The sequence below is a fragment of the Equus caballus genome, chromosome 5, assembly GCF_041296265.1.
Source record: "Equus caballus isolate H_3958 breed thoroughbred chromosome 5, TB-T2T, whole genome shotgun sequence".
Lineage (NCBI taxonomy): Eukaryota > Metazoa > Chordata > Mammalia > Perissodactyla > Equidae > Equus > Equus caballus.
Genome location: NC_091688.1, coordinates 55,053,341 through 55,077,530, shown reverse-complemented (window position 1 = coordinate 55,077,530; position 24,190 = coordinate 55,053,341). Strand labels below are relative to the sequence as shown.

Below are 24,190 nucleotides of genomic sequence, written 5' to 3'. Positions count from 1 at the left end.
CCTCTCAGGTAAATTAATAATTTCTGCATGCCTCTATTCTTTAAGCATTCGTTTCTTCATGCTGATTTAGAATCTGTGACATTGGCAGAGGGCATATCATTAAGTGGGGTCAACACAAGGACAACACTGCAGAACCAAGGGCAGGCATGCCCTAGTGAAAAGGGGAAGCTTGCAGGTGCTGACCTGGGCCACGGACATTCACGTCCAGCACATCCACCTCCTGCTCTGCCTGCGGGGGAGTGAGAGCCAACGATGGTGTCCTACGGATATCTGCAGCTTCAAGGTGCTGCTGTGTCCATGGACGTCGATCAATGGGGTCATCTTCTTCTGAGAGTAAAGCCTCATCTTCAGCCTGAGAGGGGAAAACAACTCTCCTATCAATCTGGCCCACCACCAGGAACTGCAGACAAGGACCTAGTCCAGAGCCTCCCACCACTTCTAATCTCCCCCCAGCTTTCTCTCTCCTCCTACTCTACCCCTCCAGATTATTAACTGCATCTGCTTCCCACTGCCCTCGTGATATGGTTCCTATTTACCTCACCTGCATCATCTGTCCAACTCTCCCAACCGCCCATCTCAAACTCTAGGCTGCAGCCCTAACATGTCACCTATATTACCTACCTAATATGCTACCTATAGAACCCCGAAGCACCATTTTCTTGCTTCTGGGCTTTTGCCTCTGTTGTTCCTCTGCCTGCCATGGTCTCTCCCAATTCTTTGTTTGATTAACTCTTACCTACTTTTCAAATACAAATTAGACTTTAATTCCTCTTTTTGGTCCTAAAAAGCACACTCTGCCTACCTCTATTTAACTGACTATGTATTAAGTGCTACCAAGGCACTACATGGAAGTCTCTACCTCTAGACCGCAAGGTTCGTGAGAATATGGAACAAGACTCGTTCGAGGTTGCCCAGCACATAGCAAGCACTCAGGAAATATTTGTTGAACGATAATTATTATTATAATTTAAAAAGCAACTAGCCTTCATTGAATATTTAGTATGTGACAGAAAATAGGTAAGGCGCTTTACATGTATCATTGTGTTTAATCCTCACAACTCACAGGGGAAAGAATTATTATTGTCCCTATTTTACAGATACGGATAATTAAGTAAAAAGAGATTAAGTAATTTGGTAGCTACCAAGTAGCAGTGTTTTAGAATCCAGTTCTGATTATAACTAAAGCAATGTCCTAACCATCATGCTGTACTACATGCCTGCATTCTTCAAGCATTCATTTCTGTAGCTAATCTAGAATATCTATGGGATACATGCATATCCCAGCCATGTAGAGCTATGGATAGAAGGATGGTCTCCTTTTTCACATCAGCTTCAGCCCAATCTACTTCTGACTTCCATATGGCTTTAGTTTCCTGGGCTCAAGATGCAGAGCCTCCAAACTCAATGGTCACTGGCTTTCTTTCCCTGTTTAATTCCACCTTCCCTTCCAGAAGGAAAAGTGTCCAGAAACGATAAGGGAGAGAGCTAGCCATGAAGAAATGCTATTTACACACATCAGTCCTTATTCGACTACCATCAGCATGACACTTGAGGAAGGAAGCATGTTTGTTTCATTATTTTTAAAGAGTTCTTATTGAAAAACATACACAGGTAACCTAAGGCCATCAACGACCTAAAGATTCCTGCCTTTCATGACACCCTGGGATGGTCATTGCCTAAGCAACATACAAAGACTATCACCCTTTTCTCCCTTCCGGGACACTCTAGATACCAAAGGACACAAATTGAAATGTGATCAGCTAATGGCTGACAGTGGTGGTTCTACCATGGCCAGCTTACCTTGGCTTTCTTTGGCTGTGGCCCTTCATCATCGACCCAATGTTCACTTGTTCCGGAACCAATTAGGTTAGCCTCTGAGACTTGCACTGAGAGATTCCTGATATGACAGAATTATGAAGGGGAAAAATAAAAGCAGAGATTATGTTACAAACTAATAGAATGGTTTTCAACTTCTTCCACCATGACACACTCTCGTGGCTATACTCAGACTTTCAGGCGCCTTGGCCTACAAAGGATGGGCAGTATCTTACATCCCATCGCCTGAGAAAATATCCTTTCCTTTCCCAATGATCAAGAGCTCACAACAAAAGTGTGCCTCAACACAGAAGCTGAGCATCACTGCAATAATATATATAGAATAGAAGCATCCAGACTATTATTTCATAGTCACTCAGTAGACATTCAGAATCATGGTCAAGTGTGATAATGTGGTATGGCCAGAGCTCAGAATTTAGAAACATGATTCAACAAGACCTGCTTTTCGATTTATCCCTGCTCATTACCACTGTGACAGTAGCTTGTTGGCAAACCCTCTTACTTCAGCCCCACGGCATCCTGTCCCACTGGCTCACGACGCTTGTGATTGCTGGAGTCTCGGCGAAGGGTGAAACCTTCAGGCAGCCAGAGGGAGCCATGCTTACGCTTTCGTTTTGCCATGATAACCCCCAGCAGGATAATAAACAGGATGATGACAACAGCAACAGCAAGTAGATAGAGAAGCTGAGTGCGTTTTGGAGTCAAGGATTCACCTGAAAGGGCGGAGAGACAGGGAAAGCGCTGAACAAAATATCGACCTTTCAATATTCGCATCAAATTCATTTAGAGGGTAGCTTTGACCTCACCAGCCCTGAAAAATAGAGAACTGCACATTGAAAAGTGTGATGTTTTCTCTTTGCCCCCAAGTGATGCCTTTCACCCCCATACTTTCCCCTTAAGACCAGTGCCACTCACTGACGACAGACACAAGAGGGTACGACAGGGTCCCCTGGATGGCATGAGAAGCCAGAAGAGCTGCTGCTGCATCTGTGTTCTTGAAGCACTGGTCTGAATCTTGAACACACTGCCGGTTGTCAATTTCCAGAAATACCTTAGAGCTGTGAAATGCCAAGGGAAAGAGGAAAAAGGGAAATGCTAAGTAAAACAGAAGGTGCCAGTCAAGCAAGCTGAGTCAGAAAGGGTTATGTGATCCTTCCTTCCTCACCTTGAGCATCACGCTTTCCATCTCTGTGATGCTGCCTCCAGAAAGATCTCAGAAATTAAGATATTGTCCCTTCAGATCCTAAACACTACTTCCCACTCAGGCGATGTCTCACCTGCTTTGGTCTGGGTGAGTCTAAGCCTTCTGACTCAGGCACACAGGACAAGGTGAGAAAACTGGGTAGCGCTGGACTTCGGTGCTCTCCTGGTTGGGTGGTGGTCTTTCACCCCTTCCTAGGTACTCAGCAGCACATAGTGCTACTCTAAAAATATACCCCCCCATACTTTTGGTTCTTATTCTCCTTTGTTTCTGCATCCCTATCTCAGCTAGCTATAGAGTTGAAAGTTGCGGGATATACCAACAAATAGTGGGGTATGAATGACAAAACAATTGGAGATTATTACCCTCATCAAAGAGAATTATATTACAAATGAAGGGCCTTGAAAAGAGGGCAATGATTAGTACAAAGGAGGAGTCACTACTAAAGGGATTTGAGGCAACACTGGAAAAACGACAGAGATTCTAGCATTTGAGGAGGGCTTCCAGACATCCTGCCTCCTGCTTGCTCCAGCCCACCCTTCAGGATCCCAAGATCAAGGCAAACCTTGAGCCTTAAGCATAAGTACTGTGAAAATCAGTTTGTTTGACCTGATACACTGCTCTGTTTGGGGTACGCATTTTTATAGGTTCAGTTATGACTTCTGTGTATCAAAGTGCTCAGCTTTATAAAATTAAGCTTGAAGAAATTCAGAAACCAAAAACCTACCCAGCCACCTCCTGTTCTTCATCACTAGGAAGGGACCTGCGTGTCATCCTCGGTTTCTTCACAACAGCTGACTTCTCACCATAATAGGGATAGACCATGAGGCCCCCCTGGGAGTCCCGCTTAATGCGCAGGTTGGTGTGGAGCAGAGTGCCCAGTGCCCGCAAGAAGCTGCGGGCATCCTGACGTAGTTGTTCAGGTGGCATCAGCACGACAATTACCAGGGTACCCTCTGCCAGGTTCTCTGGCTGGTCAGCAGCACAGTCTAGTCCATCCCAGCCACACTCCTCGCTGTTGCATCCCTGGTCACAATGGTTGTCTTTGAAGTGGTCTGCACAGTATTTGTCATACCTAGGCAGGTGGAGGCAGAGGAGGGAGAGAACAAGGAAGGGAGTTCAGACTTGACTGGAGCTCTATTTGGTTTTCCACTTGGAATTACTGTGGATTTTCCTACCTGTCCTCTGTGGCCCAGATCAAGTCCCAAATGCCCCGGGAAGCCTTCCCCGAATCGCCTATCCCTGACATCATAAGTACGTATAGTCTATGCCACTTAACATCAGTGAATGCTCCACGAATGAGAAACAGCACTGAGCTCACTATGCTACACAGGCTTATGGGGCCCCAGGCAGCTCGTAATCTTGTTAAGTCAGATTTGTAAACAAAGCTGTGTATTTGAAACAAAAATCAACCTGGTTCATACTTCCTCTGTTTTTGTATCTACTGCTCCTGTGAGGTAACAAAGAGGCTTTCAGAAGTATAAGCTGCCTCTAGAAGATTCTTCCAGAAACTGGACACATAGCCTTGAACCATCAAGAGTTGCTATACAGAGGGCCATGTCACTATGGCCCATTTCTTTCCCAATCAAAACTGAATACCAACTATGGAAGGTAGGCAGTGAGGGGTATGTCTCATACAGGATACCAGATCTAACTTGTACAGCCTCTTTCAAATACTGAGAATAGGAAATTGAGTCCCAAAACCTAAATGATGCACAAACCATTTCATCTACACTCTCCTCTCCTCCCCCACCCCTTGATAGTGACATGATTTGGTTCAACTTGCCACACTAGCTCAGTGAAGAGATTAGGAGTCAGGAATAGCTCATGTGCTTTGGCAAGACCTTTAACATCCCAGGTCTCAGTTCCCTCACCTGTGAAAGACTATTAACAATACCTATGCCTCGCAAGGTTGTTGAGAATTAATCAGGGTTAAATTCAATGGGATGGCTAAAAGGAAAGTTTCTATGTAAACCATAAAACACCCTATAACTGCAACAATGAAGACCAGCAGGGTTAAGTGGCCTAATCTAGTGTACGCTCCCTGATAAATCCAGATGGGGAACCCAGTCCTAGGGAAAGGATGGGGTGAACAGAGAGAGTACAGACCTTTCCATCCATCCTGCAGGCAGGTTATGTGAGAGGCTGCCTGAGAGTGGGTAACACCACTTCCAAAGTTATTTCCCCTGGGAGGTCACGAGAGCAGCAGGTGAGAAGGCAGAGATAGGCAGAGAGGGGGTGGTTGTGCAATGAGCATTCCTGGACCTCTGTCAGCAAGGGAGAGCACGGGGTAGCGTGTGATGGGACAAGGCTGACACCAGGAAGAAGAGGACCTTCAGGGCACCAGTCTGAAAAGCAGAGGCAGCTTGGGTTGAAGCACTGGAGTGGTTAGGAGTAAGAACAAGAAACTGAGGTATGTTAGTGACAGTCTCCCTCAGCTTCTGGGGACCGTGGACCCTTACTTGCATGTCTTGCTGTTCCCCTGGCATTCAAAATTGTCAAATAGGCACTCAGCCGTGTTGCACAGCTCATCACATTGGTTGTTGATGTAATCCCAGCAGGGAAGTGGGGAGGAGCAGTTGGCCCAGGGGTTCTCCATAGTGAGGGAACAGTCACCCCCATCCCATTGGCAGGCGTGGCTGTTGCAGGCCTCATCGCAGACGCCATCACGAGCTTTGTCAGCACAATACTGGCTCAGACAGGTGTCAGGCGGGGTGCTAGTGGGGGCTGTGTAGAGTTCACAGCGGCTGCCCCAGAATGGTGGAGAGCACTGGCACGAGTAGTAAGGAGGCTGGCGCTGAGGGTAGCAGCTGCCCCCATGCTGGCAGGGGTTACTGGCACAGCTGGACTCGCAGTCCTGGGGGTTGGGGCAGAAGCAGCGGGGTCCTGAGGCCGTGTGCACACACTGCTCCCCTCTCCTACACTTCACTTGTCCACAGCTGCTCTGGCATCTTGCCCCGGAGAATCCCTGTGGAAATCAGTGAACAAATGAGGATGGTGGACCGACTCTTGAGGGCATGACCCGTTTTCCCTCCTAATCCCTTCCCTCTCACACCCCTGGGGAGAGAAAGACTGGATGCTTGGCTAAGATCCTCATGTAGCCTCCTGGACCAAGTTCTAGGAAGAGACTTCTTCAAGTCAACCTATAGGTGAGGGCTGAAGATTCCACGGGATGAATGTAGAATTCTCTCCCTTTAGGAGCTCACTTCTAGAAACTAAGTCCACAGGTCATGGTGGGATGAGTCAGGTGACATTGTATCTATAAGCACCTTCTCTAACTGTCATATAATGGCTTTACAGGGGGGAAAATATCATTTCAGGAGGTTTGGGTATCTAAAAAAACTTTCCTGTGTCATTTCATTCTTATACTTCCTGATCAGCCCAGGCCAAGGTCACTGGACATGTTTCCTTTTGGTATCTCCCCACATATAGTGATCTCTGCTCTAGGGAGGTTTTAGCCTCTGGCAGTGGCAAAAGAGTTTGCCAGCAAGTGGCTAAAACTAGGCTTCCTTCTAGTTTAAGAAACATCTTGCTCCCAAATAGTTGCTGCTAAGGAATGTAAGCAACTCTACCCCAGTCTGGGCAGCAAGACCACCCTCCAGCATAGGACTCAGAAGTCAGACAGTAGTCCTGTTTTCAAGGGAACATTCCACAACTTGTTGTGGTTTTTCCTTGGTGCTTCTGAAGACTGACAGTCACAGATTAGGGAGCTCACTGTTTCTGGGAGTATCTTAACAGCTTTACATGGAAAACCTAAGCACTTTCTTCTGAAAGAGATAAAATTAAGAAATCTCCCCAACCAGAAAGTTCCCCATGGAGCTTGAAAAAACCAGGTTTAATTTCAGCTTTGTCACAGACTGTGTGAAAGAGAGCATGCTCCTTAACCATGCAACACAGCACTTACCGGGGGACAACGACAAATGAAACCATCAGGCATGTTGCTGGCCACAGCACAAGTGCCTCCATTAAGGCAAGGCATCTGGGGACACACATCGATGAAAGTTTCACAGTGACGACCTCAAAGCAGAAGATGAAAAGGAGTTTCAAAAGGCAGAAGTAGGAACTACAAGCTACCGAACAGAACACTGCTGGATTGTGAACTAGCCAGAGGATTAGAGATGGAGCAAGAGGTGTGAGGGTTCAGTTCTCAGCCTAAGTGAGCATAAGATGAAGGAAACACAGACCGGATCTCCACATGATTGACCCATCACTGGCTCAGGCCAGTTCCTCATCTCTCTCACCTATGCAATAAGGACACATGGCATACATCCCCAAACAGGATGGATGTGAAAAACGACTCTAATCTCACCAAAAATGATGCCTCAGGTTTTTTTAAGGCACTTTACCTTTCACAAGTCAAAGAACACTTAGCAAAACTTTCACTCTACTTTGTTAACATCATCTACTTCATAGGAGAGGCTACTCCAGGCCAAGACATCTAAATGATGATTTACAGCTTACAGAAAATTTTCATCTGTAACTTCTCTTTTCAATCATTTTCTAGCCTTTCTGTAACCTGACTGGTACTGCTTTAAAATACAGTTTAATTTTCCCAGAGTTAATTTTCTCTAGAAACAGTTCTAAAATAGAAGGCATATAGAGGCCACTGCTCCAACACAAAGTAAATTAAGCAACTGAAATCATGGGGGAGACATGGAGGCACAGCTGGGCCCTCTTGGCACATAGCAGGAGATGGGCCTCATCTGGCTTATAGTCAATTAGAAGGAAAGAGGCAGCTTGAAAAAGGAAATTAAAATAGTAATAATTTTGGCCAACCAGAATTAATAGGCAAGAGTTACAGATGTTTGTCTCTTCCAAGCACAGCAGCAGCCCCTAACCAAGAGCAGGTATCACATGGACACATGGTCAGAGACCAACGGTCCCTCGATCTTCATCTCAGCATCAGCATCCCACAATAATTACAATCAGGGAGCTCAAGGGATTTTTTTTTTCATTCACAAACATGGGAAATGCACAAACACTACTTCCTGGCTGTGGGACCCTACTTCAAGGTGGTCTCCATTCCTTCCTTCATGTGTGCCCTCTTTCTTGGTAAGTACTTGTCAGTGTTTCCAGATAAAGGAAGCCTCTGAGGCAGTGAAAGGACCAGAAGCCAGCTTTGCCTCTCTGGCTTCCCAAGCACATCGTGGCTAATATGAGACTGTAGACAGATTGTTCAAACTCTTTCTGTCCAGCACTGCCTCAATAGGTATGATATTCATAATGGATTGTTTCTCTTTTGATATTCCATCCAGGCATCTTCCATATTGCAAAAGCCCTTCCAATCTTTATAAAATTCCAAAATTCTTAAAGGTAACATAGCTTTAAAATTGGAAGGAAGGAAGTTTGCAGATGGGCTCAGAATGTAGCAGAGTCCAACTTGCCAAATTATTCGTAGACTACTGCAACCTATTATCTGACTCCCAAGGAATACTACTACAGTATAAGATTTGGAATGACCCCAGAAACGCAAGACAGATTTCTAATCTGAGCATCTGATGATACTACCACATTTAGATACAAACAACTATTTTAGTCCCAAAAGGTCACCGAGCTGCCCTTCTCCAGAAGTAACTAGTGAGCGCCCGTGGTAAAGCTCCTACTCTGAAGCAGGAGTTGGTCATCGTTATGATCTGTGATGAAAAAAAAGAAGCCTGAGAAAGTCCAGACCCTCATCAACTGATTTTTGATTTAACACACCCAAATTTGGACCTACTCCCCTTAAACACCCTAGAAGATCCTAAGTCTCTCTGGGTCCCAGAGTTGGAAAGAAGGTCACAGTGGCAGCAACTACCCAGAAACTCAAGTCACTAGATGCCAAAGAAGGCAGAGTTAGATGTAAGCTTCTTGAAAACAAGATGCTATTTTGCTCAGATAAAAAGAGTTCTGTGGATGGATGGTGGTGATGGTAGCACAACAATGTGAACGTGCATACTACCACTGAATAGTATATTTTAAAATGGCCAAGATGGCAAACTTTATGTTGTGTGTATTTTGCCACAATTAAAAAATGTTATTTTGCTCAACTACCCTCAGCATTCTATTTCTTTTTTTATATTTCTGCTCCAGTATGATACAATCAATGTATAACAAAAGAAAAAGTGTCTCTCAGGAAAAAGAAAAGGTAGAGATTGATCATAACATCCATGGAGCATAGACGTAAGAAAAAATTGGGCCCGTGAATTAAGCTGGTCTAGGTTTTCACATATAATGAAAAGCTTCACTTGGGTCTAGGACGTGTATACAGGGCCCCACTTCCTCACTGAAAGCCCCCTCGGAGGCAGAGTGGCTGGAGAGGCTGGAGGGGCTCTCACCGGTGAAGGCCCTGTGGCAGACACACAGGTAGTCGTTGATGAGCTGTATGCAGTCCAAGCTGCCCTCAGAGCTGCAGGGGCTGGAGAGGCACTCATTGATGTCCCCCTCACACCGCTCTCCGGCAAAGCCAGGCAAGCAGCGACAACTGTAGCCCCCAATCCTATCCACACACTGACCACCATGAAGACAGTGGGGACCCCCAGCACAGTCGTCAATGTTGTCTTCACAAAGCAGGCCTGGAGGGAAGAGAGGAGAGAGAGCATTATGACAACCCTGGGAACACTGCTTTCCAGCAGGGAGAGCCACCCTGGTTGGCACTTGCACAATTAATCAGGTTATACTCCTCAGTCTGTGGTGGGACCTGTTAGGTCAGGCAGGGCAAAGCACACTCTTGATCCATGACAGCTGCCATCCTCTTGGCGACCAGTAAGAGCAAAGGAAAGGATATGCGTAGAGCTTCTCATGGACTCTCTCACACAACCAATGAAGCCACCTCCTGTGGAGCAGCTGGTACTGTTTGTCCCAACCGAGAGACAAAACACTAGAGCTCAAGAGAGACTCAGCACTTTTTCATTAATTTATCCATTTTAATTCAAAATATAAAAACAGTTGAAAAGAGAATATAACAAGAAATCATAGATTACAAATACGTAAAAATATTGGTAAGAATTGGAACTAAATTTGAGTGATATATTTTTTTAAGTTTTATATCCATTGTGTTTTTTTCCTGTAAAATAGTGGCAGTGCACTAGTGTCTTATTTTTAATAAAAATAGAGGGAAAATATCCTGTTGAGAGCTCAAAGCTTATTCCATTTACAACAGAATTCATTCAATATACTGTAGATGTAAATGCACCATCTAGTATGAATATCTGTAAATATTTTTAAGAAGCTAAAGAAATCAATCACTATTATAGAAATGATTCTATGATTAATTCAAAAAATTACAAAAGAAAGGAAAACAGTTCTGTATTCCTACCACTTGCATTTGTAGCATACACTAATATAAGCAAGACTATTAAAAAAGAAAAAGAAAAATGTAAGAAAAGGCCTCATTTTCAATAGGAATAGCAAAAGATAAAATAGGAATGATCTTAATAAGAAATGTACTACACCTATATGAAAACTTTAAAATATTCCTGAAAGGCACAAAAGGAGATTTGAATAAATGAAAAGACACTATGATTTGGTTAGGTAGATTCCTCATCAGAAAGATGTCAGTTTTCTCTATACAAATTTATCAACTTAATGTGACCCCAACAAAATACACCAACAGAATTTTTTAACAGACAATCTGATTCTAAAATTGTATGGAAAAATAAACTATACCCATAGCCTGGAAAACCCGGAAAAAGAAGATCCATAATAATTAAAACAGAGTGGTATTGCTAAATTAATAGAACAAAAAAGAAAGTCCAGAAAAACACTCAAATACACATGGGAATTTAGAATTTGATTAAAGTGCCAGTTCAAATTATTCTATCAAAGATCAAATATTCAGTAAATTGTGTTGGGAAAAATCAGTAGCCATCTGGAAAATGTGCTTCAGTATTCTAGTACTTGAAGAAAATATGGGAGAATTCCCTTCTAATCTTAGAGAGGAAGGTGTTGCTGACTAGGACTCAAAATCCAGAAGCCATTAAAAAGGTTAATAAATTCAACTTGACTAAAAATAAAAAGCTCTGGGGCCTGGCCCAGTGGTTAAGTTTGTGTGCTCCACTTCAGCGGCTGGGGATTTGCAGGTTTGGATTCTGGGTGCAGACCTACACCACTTGTCAAGCCATGCTGGGGTGGCATCCCACATAAAACAGAGGAAGACTGACACAGATGTTAGCTCATTGACAATCTTCCTCAAGCAAAAAGAGGAAAATTGGCAACAGATGTTAGCTCAGGGACAATCTTACTCACACAAAAAATAAAAATAAAAAAGAAAATAAATAAAAAGCTCTGCATTAAAAAAATCACCAAAAAGAAAAGCAAAAAGCAATATATTGGGAATATATTTACATTTTGTATTATAGACAGCTAACCTCTGCAAAATATTAAGAACAACAACGTAATGGGAAAAAAAGGACAAAGATATAAACAGAAAAACCATAGAAAAAGGAAAACCAAATGACTCTTAAATGAGAATATGTTCATCCATAGTGAGAAGCCAGTATGCTCATACATTGCAATTCAGCAATATCAATCAAAATTACAAATAAACATATTCTTTAACCTAGCAATTGAATTTCTGAAAATTTATTCTACAATACACTTATATACATGCAGGACTACCCAAATTTCTATCACTAGGGCACTGGTTAAGTAAAATATTGTATGCCCATAAAAGGGAATTCTGCAGGACCACAACAAATTAAGGCAGTTCTATATTTTGATATGAAAATAACTCCAATTAACTTTAAAAAAACAAGTGCAAAAGACTGTGTTTAATATTCTATCTTCAGAGTAAGAATTGGGGTAAATAAAATAATCTTTCTATTTGGCTTCTATATACATAAAGAAACTCTGGAGGATACATTAAAAAAACTCTAGAAAGATATAAAAAAAAAGCGGTGGTTACTTGTTTGTGGGAGAGAGAACTAGGTACGGGAGTAGAGGGGTGGGAAGGAGACTTTTCACTGTACGCTTTTTCTACTTGTGTTTGTGCAAGTGTGTGTGTGTGTAAAATTCTGGACCATGTGCATATATCACCTATTTACAAACTAAATCAAAAACAAGAAAGCAAAAATAAACAAAATCAGTATGTGCTCCCACTCTCATAGAATATTTGGTATTTAAGGTCTGCTAGCAAATTAACATAGACGCCTTATCCTCCCATCAGAATGGAACCAGCAGTAACGACAGACTTATCCAGTCAGAAGGAGCTCACCCTCAGCCTGAAGCAAAGTAGGAGGGAAGGCAGAAATGTTATAGTGAGCCCTTGACCTGGGAACTGGAGGCATGCCCAGACCAAGATCCAAAGTTCAGGAGAACAGGAATAAAAACAATCATTGTGCTAACTCTCACCATGAGATCATGGGACTTGAGAGTCTCCAATGTTCACCAATGGCCAGAGAAGTCAAGCCAGGAGAGAGAACTAGCACTCCACATATGTAACCAAGCACACGTAGTATAATAACTCAATGAATCCTAAGTATGAAAAACTCAAAGTGATCCACATCTACACACATCATAACCAAACTGTCAAAAGATAAAGACAGAGAGAATTTTGAAAATACCAGGAAAGAAGCAATCTATCATGTACAAGGGATCCTCAATAAGGTTAACAGTTGATTTCTCATTTAAAAAGACACAGAAGTCAAAAAGCAGTGGGATGACATGTTTAAAGTGCTGAAAGAAAAAGACTGTCAATAATAATAGCAAAACCATTGTTTAAACCATCCTTAGCAAATGGTCAGAAGAGAGAAATTTTGTTGCTTTATGAGATGGTCCATTCTAGACCAATCTAGAGATGGTCCATATCTCTATAATCAATAAAAAGTTTATGGGATAGCAGAGATTTTAGTGTTCAATGAAAATCCATGTGCTCTCCCACATTTCCCAGTCACCCTTGGATCAGGTTGAGACCGTTTTACTAATTTCGGTCAATATATATACTATAAGCAATAGTGAGGGTGTCACTTCCAGACAGAGGATGTGAAAGGTGCTACATGACCCTACAAGTCTGTCTCTTTTCCCCTGCTGTGGAGGCCTTAGAGGCCAAGAGCTTCAAATCACACTTCTAAAACACAGAGAGAGGTAGCCCAACACACTCAGACTATGGGTAACAACAACAACAAAAAACGATGTTGTTTGTCAAGCCACTGAGATTTGAGGCCTAATTTGCTACCACTAAAATTGCAGCTTGTCCTAAACAGTACAGTTATTCACATGAACAAACTAATAATGAAACGAAATTCACTTCTACTTTTCTTTCAACTATTGATTTCTAGAGCAGAGAACAACTCTCCTTTTCACAGGACAAATCTTCAAATATTTGAAGGCTGTTTCTGCTTAGTTTTCTCTTCCCCTTTAACCTCATTGCTCAATAACTAGCCTGCTACTGGGGTACTCTTCTATCTTGCTTTAGTCAGATTCTGAACTCAAGTAAGCTAAATTCTCAAAATCCACTGAGACAAATGTCTACGACGGTATAACTACTTCCCTGACATTCTACTCTCCTTGACACTGAGAATGAATTTTCCACCACCGTGGGTGGCCTCTTACATTTCTTTCCACAGACTGCTCAGAGCAGGTACCAATATAGCTACATCTCCTCTAACAACCAACACTCCCAGCTCTTTCCTGAGGTTGTTTGGAAGCAGAGCAATGCCCATAGTAGTATGGTGGCCCCACCATCCACAGTCTAGGGTTGCATGTCATGCAGCCTTACTGCAATTCTTAGTTACAGCCTTTGGCCAACAGTCTCCTCTCCTGGGCTTATGAAAATAGGTAAATGTTTTCATTTCATTTGTTCTCCCACCTTATGGAGGCAAGACTTGGCATGCTTAAAAAAATACATAAGCTGGTAAATGTGAATTATTTATGCAGAAGGCCACTGAGCTGTTTTCCCTTGAAGTACCAAGAAATCTTGCTAACCAGGCAAATTTTGTTGCAACATTATATCATTTCCACATTTTGTGTTTCACGGAACATAATATGTCAACACAACCAGACAGAACTGAGAACAAAAGTCAGAACATCAGAGTTAGGCAAGAGATGAGAGAATAAAATGGCTTGAATTACCAGGATTCAGAACTAAACACTTGATTTTTTAAAACTCCCTCAACACTGAAAATGGATTTATGAATTAGAGACGCCCTGGACAGAGGACAGCTGAGGCTGACTTCATACCCCGAGTGCCTGGTGGGCAGGAGCACTTGAAATGGTTCACAAGGTCGATACACGTGCCTCCATTCTGGCATGGCTGATTCTGGCACTCATCCACTTCATACTCACAATTGACACCCTGATATCCTGGGACACACTGTCAGGAGCAAACAAAAAGGATAAGAAATATTGGAGCGTTGTTGGAAACAGACCATGAGAACAAATGATATCTGGAATGTTACTGCCACCCTCTCCCCCACGCCCATCCAGCTCTTGTGTGCTTCTCTGGCATCGCCACACGCCCCACTCATCATCCTGTGCAGGGGCACCTTGCAGCTCACAGGCACTTAACTCTTCCAGCTGAAAAAGCCACTTTAAAGGGAAGGCAAGGACTAAACATTCTGAGGAATATTTCAGATCTGACCCCTGTGCAAAACTTCTGTGCCTCCTGTGTACAGGTTTTCCCATCTTTAAAATATGCATTCCTTTGTATGTGATGAAGACCCTATGACTCAGTCAAATGGTATGTGTAGATGGTCGTAAAGACATTGCATTTACTGATCTCCAGATTCAGGACACTACATGTATAAGTGGGAAAATGGTTGAGATAGGGTTGAGGGCAGGGGAGGTGGGCTAGCTGGCTATAGCAGATGTAGGGGTTCAAGGGCTGAGCAAGGAAGATGATATTGACCATGAAGGCTTTATTTGGGCAATGCTTTGACAGGTCTGCATATGGGGGAAGTCCCTCACAGCATGAGGTCGTCTGGAGCCGGGGAGGAGGGTGAGGAGAGGAAGGCAAGTGAACTCAGGGGGGAAAGTGGTCACAGGGAGGGGGCTTACATGTTTGGTGATGTCACTCAGCAGCCAGGCCAGAGAGCTCTGAAGGGCAGCAGTGGCTTGGGGTCTTTTATGTCCTGGGGCTTATCTTATCTATGCCTAGCAGATTTGGGGTACAGTTTTGCAGAATATACAAAGCAGGCAGGCTCTAAATGGCTAAAAATCTGCTTATTAGGGCTATGTTTAAAACAAGTGGATGTGTAAACATTTGAGTTTGGTGTCAGCAGCTTTTGAGCTAACAGGCCTCAGCCTGCTGCGAAGAAATAAATAACCTAGGGGACAAAATACAGAGGCCATCTTTGGCTCATTTATGAGACATAGAGAAGCAGAGCTTTTCTCAGTGTTGCTTGGTGACTTGAATTGATAACAAATTCTCATCTCTGGTGTTTTGTTAACATCTTGCTCTAACCATTATCGGCCCAAACATTAAGAAGACAGTGACATGCTCCTTAAAAGACACACACTTCCCCAAATATACACATGTAACACTTAGTATGAGGCTACAGGGAACAGGCTAACAAACATTAGTTGATTGATGAATGACTATATACAAAGATGACACAGGTCAAAGGAACATTCCTCAAAGTGGCTTCTCCTATCTCAGCTGCTATTCAGGGAAGTAACAGGTGCCACTGGTCTGGGTGGGCCTGTGAAACGCATTCTGGTAGTAAATGTTAGCTCTGAATCCTGGAGGCAACCCTGTGGAAATGAGGCAGTTCTAGACCTCTAAAAAATATCTGACTGGAGCTATGTTAACTTATTGTACAGGGGGACTGAAAGAAACAGTGATTAGTAAACACTGTAATGGTGATTGGAACAAATATATATATATATATATAAATTGTAAAAATAAGACATAAGCAGCTAAGTTCAATATGCTAGTGTTCACAATAGTTGCACCATCTTCTGGGAGGTCTCTGACTTCTGCCCACTCATCCTACTCACCTCACATCTGTATCCGCCAATGAAGTCGCTGCAGGTGGCTCCGTGCTGGCAGGGATTGGACGAGCACTCATTGAGCTGCTCCTCACAGTAGCTCCCTGTGTAGCCTAGAGGGCACTGGCAGTGATGCGAGTTGCCAGCACTGATACAGATGCCTGAGTGCTGACACAAGCGGTCAACGGGTACCCCTGGAAACCCAGTGGAGGAAGAAACATCACAGAAGAGTACACAACACATCAGGTTCAGACCAACTAACATGCAAACTAATCTAAGCCTGTTGACACATCAAATTTTATTCTTATCTAGTTCACGACCCTCAGTACCAGATTTGTATTGAAAAGAGACAAGCCCTGAAAGTGGAATATGCCTTCGTTTCATTTCGAATATATTTCTTTTTGGAATCTCTAAATCCATTCCTCTGCCCTATCACCTTCTGTCTCAGATCCTTTTTCTCCAGGGTCTTGCCCATCCACTACTGTCTGCCCTTCTCTCTCATCCACAGTGGTAATTCGTGCCCTCAAATGCCGCTGGTCAGTCAGTACTTCAGGGAATGACCCTTCGCGGGCAGAGCTCACCTCTGCGGTCGGCCGCCACCTCACAGGAGACATTGGGCACGTCACAGTAAGCACCAGCCCATCCAGACGGACACAGGCACCGGGACTCTGCTTTTTCCTGAATGCAAGTACCTTGGTTTTTACATGGAGACCGACTACAAAGGTTCACCAGGGTCTGAAACAGAGGCATACACATACATCAACATCCAAATCCAGAAATGAAGAAACTAAGTTACACTGCATTCTATGAAATCAAAAGAAAGCAGCACACTAATTCATCAAAAAAAAAAAAAAGCTCTCATCCAAGCCTTAGATGAGATCCAGTGCTCCCAGGTAATCTAATCATCTTATATAGTCTAATCCTCTTGGCTCTGCTATTTGAAAAGTTCTTACACAGAGGTTTAAGAATTTAAAGGAGCCTAATAGCTTAAGTTATTCTCTGTATCATGATTATGTCAAGATATCTGGCCACCCTCAGGGCTAGAAAGAAAGAGTTCAAGCTGTCGGACAGGCCTATAACTCCCTGTGCTGATCCCACGTGAGGAATCCACCTGGGTCGTGATCAAATCTGTCTGTAGTGAACATGGGTAAAAGGACTTAAAGTCTATTAACAAACCTAAACACTGTCGAAGAACTTATTTTGAGGGAAGAAAAATCAAGCTCATGAAAAACACAAGGCAGAGAGTGCAAGCAGATGAGCACTTTCTCCATAACTCACATGTGGTGGCTTGGCCCCACTGGAGAAGAGGGCCACATTCGCCACACAGACTGTTTGTGAAAGGAGGGGCTGGGGGGAATGGGAGAGTGCTCCCCCAGCACTTGTAGTCTCACACTGAGAATAAGCAGGAGCCCAATGAAAAATGTCTTCCTGATCCTCAGAATCAGCAAAAAGCTGTTTAACATGCAGATATCCAATATAGCCGAAGCCTTATTGGAGTGCACCCTGTAAGGCTGATTAAATTTGGCCATTTATTCCTAAATTCTTTGGAGTTCTGTTATTCTATTATTGTTTAAGAGGCAAAGTCGCATAAAATTAAACACAATGCTGTTTGGTATGCAACCTTGGAAAAGTTACTTTGTACCTCTGGAACTCAGTTTCTTCTTCCATGAAATGAAAGGCTAGACTAGGTGGCTCTGAGGGGTCCTTCCATCCTAAGAGTCTAGGAAACTGTACGTTTATACATATTTGAATTTAAAAGATATGTGAATAGCTTGGTTTTGAAAATGTTACAATATTGCAAGATATGATAATTATTACTATTATCCCCTTACATGTTGTATCTGACCTTTAAAGATTTTATTTTGCTTGTTTTTTATTTCCCATTTTGCATTTCCAATGTAAGTGATATTTCTGTGTGTGTGTGAGGAATATTGTCACTGAGCTAACATCTGTGCCAATCTTCCTCTATTTTATGTGGGATGCCGCCACAGTGTAGCTTGATGATCGGTGCTGGGTCCATACCTGGCATCCAAACCTGCAAACCCCAGGCCACCAAAGTAGAGCACACGAACTTATCCACTATGCCACCAGGGCAGCCCCTGATATTTATGTGCTTATTTTCCACATGTATTTTTCTGCAGTTCTTGGTTAGTCTGTTACAACAATCTTATGTTTGTTAACCCGTATAATCTTGCCAGTGTCACCATTTCGGAATCCACCAGCTATTAAGAAGTTATCCAGATTGATCTCAGGGGCATCCCTGAGACCCACAGTCTTCTCTTTTAGGAGGGGCTTATTCTGCCTAGAAAAGAATAGATGTAACCCTCAGCTACTCGGAGAGAGCTGAGTGAGTGGGATGGAATTTAATTACCTGACAGTTTTTCCCAGTGTAGCCCAAGGAGCAGATGCAGCGGTAGGTACCCAGGCCATCGACACATCTTCCTTCATTCAGGCAGGGGTGAGAGTTGCATTCATTGATCTCATGGAGGCAGAAGGAGCCAGTGAAGCCCACAGGGCACAAACAAGAGAAGGAGTTAATCCCATCAACACATGTGCCGCCATTGAAACAGGAGCTAAGAAACAAACAGGGAGAGCAACACTGGCTGTGCAATCTGTTCCTCTGACCTGCTCCTTACAAAAGTAAGGTTCTTGGAATTTAAGACATTACAGAGGCAAATACTCCTGAGCACCCCAAACTCCTACATCTGGCAAATTTTACCTTTTTCCAAACTAGATTGGGTGCCAATTAGACTGAGTCCCAGCTTCCTTCCCACAACCAAAAAGTTTAGAGGAGGATTTAAAAGGCTGAGCTTATTAGAGCTTCCTAGAGAAAGTGAAGGTTTCCAGGTTTTACCCAGGAATGCTTTCTGTAGTTTTCCATGTAGTGTATTTCAAAGTCAATTTAATTTATAAGGAAAGTGCTAAATAAATAGCTCTTGAATCTAGATTTCTTTGAAAGAGAAACAGAACTTGTTGATAATAAAAAAAAGACATAAATCTCCTAGAAATCACTTACATAGTGATGACAAATCTGCAAAGAAATAGGAATTTTTAAATTATCAACTGAAATGAACAAGAGACAAAGAGAAAACTTATAGCTCCCTCTGTTCCCTAAGGAAGAAATAAATGATGATTCAACTTACTAGGCTTTTCAACCTCTGACCTTTGACCAGCTAACTACATGTCTAAAAGGAATCAAGCACCTGGCAATAGGAGATGATGGCAGAATGGGACCTAAGTGGATGACTGATCCCTGCCCCACAGCCCGAGTAGTGTGCTCTGTAGTTTCCTCCCCTTTTTCCCTTTTTCCATAAGACACTGGTGCCTGACCGCATAGGTTGCTCACCTCTCAGTGCACTCGTCGATGTTGTTCTCACAGTGGATTCCATCAAATCCCGCCTGGCACTTGCAAGTATAACTGCTGACATAGTCGGAGCAGGTCCCTCCATTCTTACAGGGTTCGCTCAGACACTCATTCATGTCTGTCTGACATTTATCCCCAATGAAGCCCGGAAGGCACAGGCAGGAGAAAGTATTCACTCCATCTACACAGGAACCTCCATTCTGGCAAGGATCTAAGCCATTACACACAAGAATGAGAGCTCCGAACAGTCGCTTCAATTTAATCTTAGACTCATAAAGGTGAGTGACCTGAACTGAGTCACACTAAGAACAGTAATAATTCTGATTTTTCTGTACCTGTATTTTTAAGTCTATTTTGTCCTGACTCCTCCATTTACGAAAATGAATGCAATAACACTTGGCTGTTTGATAACTGAAATCAAGTTTACATACACCACTAAGAGTTTTGGAAAATTAAGAGTGATAAAACATGCATTGGTCCCCTACATGTTTGCAAATCAAATATGTGCCCCCAACACACAAAATCTCAGAAATATCAATAAAGATTTTCAAAAAGTGTATGTGGTGGTGGAGTGGGTGGGGTAGGACAGAATATATATTATTCAGCCCCCTGTGCCGATTGATCTTTCTTTCCTTTCTTTTCCCTCCCGTCTTTCCTTTCTTTTCCATTTTTTTGTTTTTCAGATTTAGGTAGAAGTAGGAAACAAAGGGGATTTTTTGTTTTGTTTTTTGTTTTTTTTTTTGAGGAAGATTAGCCCTGAGCTAACTGCTGCCAATCCTCCTCTTTTTGCTGAGGAAGACTGGCTCTGAGCTAATATCCATGCCCACCTTCCTCTACTTTATATGTGGGATGCATACCACAGCATGGCGTGCCAAGCGGTGCCATGTCTGCACCCAGGATCCCAATCGGCAAACCTGAGGCCGCCAAAGCAGAACGTGCGCACTTAACCACTGTGCCAATGGGCTGGCCCCAGAAACAAAGTTTTTTTCATTTCAAATATTACATAGCTCAATCTTAGAACACTTTACACTCACAACACGTAATCAACAACTTTTGAGCTACTCTCAGGGCACGGTCCTCTGCAACATATGGCATATAAATCAGAACAAGAAAAACAAGATGTAGCTCCTGCTCTTAAGGACTTTAAAACATAATTGCAAAGACAGGTCATAAACATAAAAAGAAAACTAAACACCAGGTGGGTAAAGTGGCCCCTATTGTATAAGAGGGATACGTAATGTACCTATTCATCTATTAGGCTAATTTCATTCTAAGGCTCATCTGCAATCTACAGTGGACCAATGGTAAAAAATCACATTATCACTTCTTACCCACAATACACGGTACACAGTTACTGTAATTTCCATAGCTCCTTTCAGGAAACTCACCATAATTTACTGAATTATTTTAAACTAATTGCAAATATTGCTAGTCCTACTTTAAATAGGAAAAATCTTAAAATACTGGAAATTTTGACTGATATTGATTAATGTGGGACAGGAATCCAAATAGTTGGATCTCACTCTCTTAAATTTCTCCATCAATTATAACTTGGACATGTTTTTTTCATTATTTGTCACATAATGTTGACATTATTTGTCTAGATGTCTTTCTTTCCTAACAGACTATGAGTTTCATGAATGTAAGGACTGAGTTTTATTTATCTTGGCAGGGCCAGGACCTACTTTGGTGCCGTTTAGATGATGATCTGAAATTATATATGCCGTGAATTAAGGTGCCATTATTCTTAATGCATTATGATAACCTCATTTAAAGTTTAATGATTTAATCACCACACAAGTAACTGGGTACTGGTAAGTATGAGTACATCACAGGCATATGATGAAACTATTGAAGCTGGGGAAATAATCACCAGAAGGAAGTAGGCAGAACAATCCCTACTGAGAATAGCTTGTGTTTATGCCACTCAGGATGAAAAGACCTCCTGACAGGTGCAGCACTGAGTAGGGTCCTCATAGAATGCTGTCTCAGTAGGGAGTCATTTTAGCCCTGAGCTAAAGGCTGATCCGGACCCACCTAACAAATCTTGAAGAAAAGACTCAAAAGGACCAAACTGTTTCCAAATAATCATTAAACAAAGCTTAAAAATACTTCAAAGGTTTTTCTTTTGTTTGTTTTAATCTAGCATCCAATCAAAAATCACCAGGCAGGCAAAGAAGCAGGAAATTCAACTCATGATGAGGAAAAAAATCATCAATAGAAACAGACCCAGGAATTTCCCATATGGTAGAATTAGTGTGAGGAAAATAAAACAACTATAATAAATATACTCCAGGGGCCGGCCCTGTGGCTGAGTGGTTAAGTTTCTGTGCTCCGCTGCAGTGGCCCAGGGTTTCGCTGGTTTGGATCCTGGGTGCGGATGTGGCACCGCTTGTCAGGCCACGCTGAGGCAACGTCCCACGTGCCACAGCTGGAGGGACCCGCAACTAAAATATATAGCTATGTACTGGGGAGATTTAGGGAGAAAAAACCATAAAGAAAGAAAAAAAAAGATTGGCAACAGTTGTTAGCTCAGGTGCCAATCTTCAAAAAAAAAAAAAAAATATATATATATACTCCATATGTTCATAATAAATGACAAAAAAAAAAAACATTTATACATATATATGTACTCCATATGTTCAAGAAGGTGAAGAAAGTACAAATATGACAAGAAGAAAGATAAGGTTACAAGAAAGACTCAAATCCAACTTCTAGAGATAAAAATACAATATCTGAGGGGAAAAAATATACTAGATGGGATTAACAACAAAGAAAACACTACAGAGGAAATGATTAGTGAACTTGAAAATATAGCAAAATATAGCAAATATATCTTCAAATAACAAGATGATATAAAGTGAAACACTGAAGAAAAAATTCTAAAAAGTTAAGTAAAATAGAGCATTAGTGGACAGAGGGACAATTTCAAGTAACGTAAAAAATGTATAATGAAAGTTGTAAAGAAGGGCAAAAAAGTTTTGAAAAAGTAAATATTTTCCAAATAATGGTTGAATATTTTCCAAATTTGGACCCATATATCCAAAAAGATCAATGAGCCCCAAACAGAAGAAACATGAAGAACACTATACCAGGTAACATAAAAGTTAGTGGAAAGAGAATATCTTAAAAAATATTTAAGGAGAGAAAATAACATATAAAAAAACAAATAAAAGGATATAGCCAATTTCTCCTCAGAAATAATGCAAGGAAGAAAACAGTAGAAGGATAATTTTAAAGTGCTGGAGAGAAAAATCAACTTAGAATTCTGCTCCCTATGAAAATATCTTTGAAAACTAAGGCAAAATAAAAACCTTTCAGACACACAAAAGCAGAAAGAACTAATCACTAGGAGATAAGCACTACAAGAAATATTAAAGGAATTTCTTCAGACAAGGAAAATGATACCTGATGGAAATGCAGATCTACACAAAAGACTGAAAAACATCAAGAACTACACATATGTAGATAAATATACAGACTTTTAAATTATTTTTTAAATTTCTTGAGAAATTAATTGACCATTTAAAGCAAAAATCATATTTTGGGGGGTTTACAATACAGATATTATATGACAACAAGAGAACAGAGAGGAGTATAAATGCAAGCATGCTGCTGTAAGGCTCTTATCCTCTATACAACATCATATAATTGAAGGTAAATTTTGATGAGTTAAAGTTGCATACTGAAAACCCAACAATCACACAGACACATAAAAGATATGGCTAATATGCCAGTGGAGAAATAACAGTAATCACAAAAAATACTCAATTATTCTAAAGAAGGCAAAAAAAGAGGGAAATGGAAATAGACAAAAAGGACCAAGACAAAGTAAACAACAAGATGGAAAATACTGAACTCATTTACATCAAAAATAACATTAAATTTAAATGTATAAACACCTCAATTAGAAGCCAGACATTGTCATGTCAGAGAAAAAAAGCAAGACCCAATATATGCTCTCTACAAGAAATCTACTTTAAAGACACAGACAGGCCTGAAGTAAAAGGATGAAAAAGTATACACCCTAACAATAATCGAAAGAAAGCTAGAATAGCTACATTAATATGATGCAACATAGACTTCAGAGGTAGGGATACTACAAGGGGTAGAGAAGGTCATTTCAAAGCCAAGACTCAATTCTTCAAGAGGACATAACAATCCTAAACGGTTATGTACTTAATATCAGAGCTTCAAAACACTACGCAAAAACTGATAGAATTGCAAGTAGAAACAGACAAATACACAATGATAGTGGGAAATTCCAAAATCCCTCTGTCAATAATTGATAGAATAAGTAGTGAGAAAATATGGGAGAGTATAGAAGACCTAAAAATACTGTAAGCCAATTGGAATTAATAACATTTACAGAACACTCCACCAAAAAACAGCAAAATAGACTTTTTTTTTCAAGTGCACACAGAACATTTACCAAAACAGACCATACAGTGGGCCATAAGACATTCTTTAAAAATTTAAAATAATTCAGATCATGCAAAGTATGTTCTCTGACCACAATGTAATTAAACTAGAAGCTATCTGGAAGGAATCAGCAATAAAAGATATTTGGAAACTAAAGAAAACACCTCTAAATAATCTATGAGTCAAAGAACAAATCAAAATGGAAATTAGATAATATTTTGAGCTGAAAGAAAAAACATGACAAAAAAATTTTCGAAATACAGCTAAATCAGTGTTTTTAGCAAAAATATATAGCATTAAATGCTTATGTTAAAAAAAAGTAGAAATAAGTAAAATTAATGATCTAAGTTTCTATCTTAAGAAACTAGAAAAAGAACAGCAAACTAAACCCAAAGTAAGCAATGAAAAGAATAAAGGGTAGAAATCAATGAAATAGAAAACAGTAGAACAATAGAGGAAAATCA

At 41.4% G+C, this 24,190-nt stretch overlaps 1 protein-coding gene across 2 annotated transcripts in view; it reads right to left on the bottom strand.

Moving 5' to 3' along the window:
* The window catches only part of NOTCH2 (notch receptor 2), a 153,775-nt gene that overhangs the window by 8,063 nt on the left and 121,522 nt on the right, over positions 1-24,190 (bottom strand). For both annotated transcript variants that reach the window (XM_023642104.2, XM_070268447.1), the window contains exons 18-30: positions 19,287-19,515; positions 18,312-18,513; positions 16,522-16,675; positions 15,950-16,134; positions 14,192-14,324; positions 9,352-9,588; positions 6,942-7,054; positions 5,500-6,005; positions 3,765-4,112; positions 2,752-2,894; positions 2,339-2,549; positions 1,801-1,897; positions 184-352 (exon numbers count right to left, since the gene is read on the bottom strand). In XM_023642104.2, coding sequence (XP_023497872.1) covers positions 184-352; positions 1,801-1,897; positions 2,339-2,549; positions 2,752-2,894; positions 3,765-4,112; positions 5,500-6,005; positions 6,942-7,054; positions 9,352-9,588; positions 14,192-14,324; positions 15,950-16,134; positions 16,522-16,675; positions 18,312-18,513; positions 19,287-19,515 — 2,727 coding nt within the window. The remainder of the gene's footprint in view (positions 1-183; positions 353-1,800; positions 1,898-2,338; positions 2,550-2,751; positions 2,895-3,764; positions 4,113-5,499; positions 6,006-6,941; positions 7,055-9,351; positions 9,589-14,191; positions 14,325-15,949; positions 16,135-16,521; positions 16,676-18,311; positions 18,514-19,286; positions 19,516-24,190) is intronic.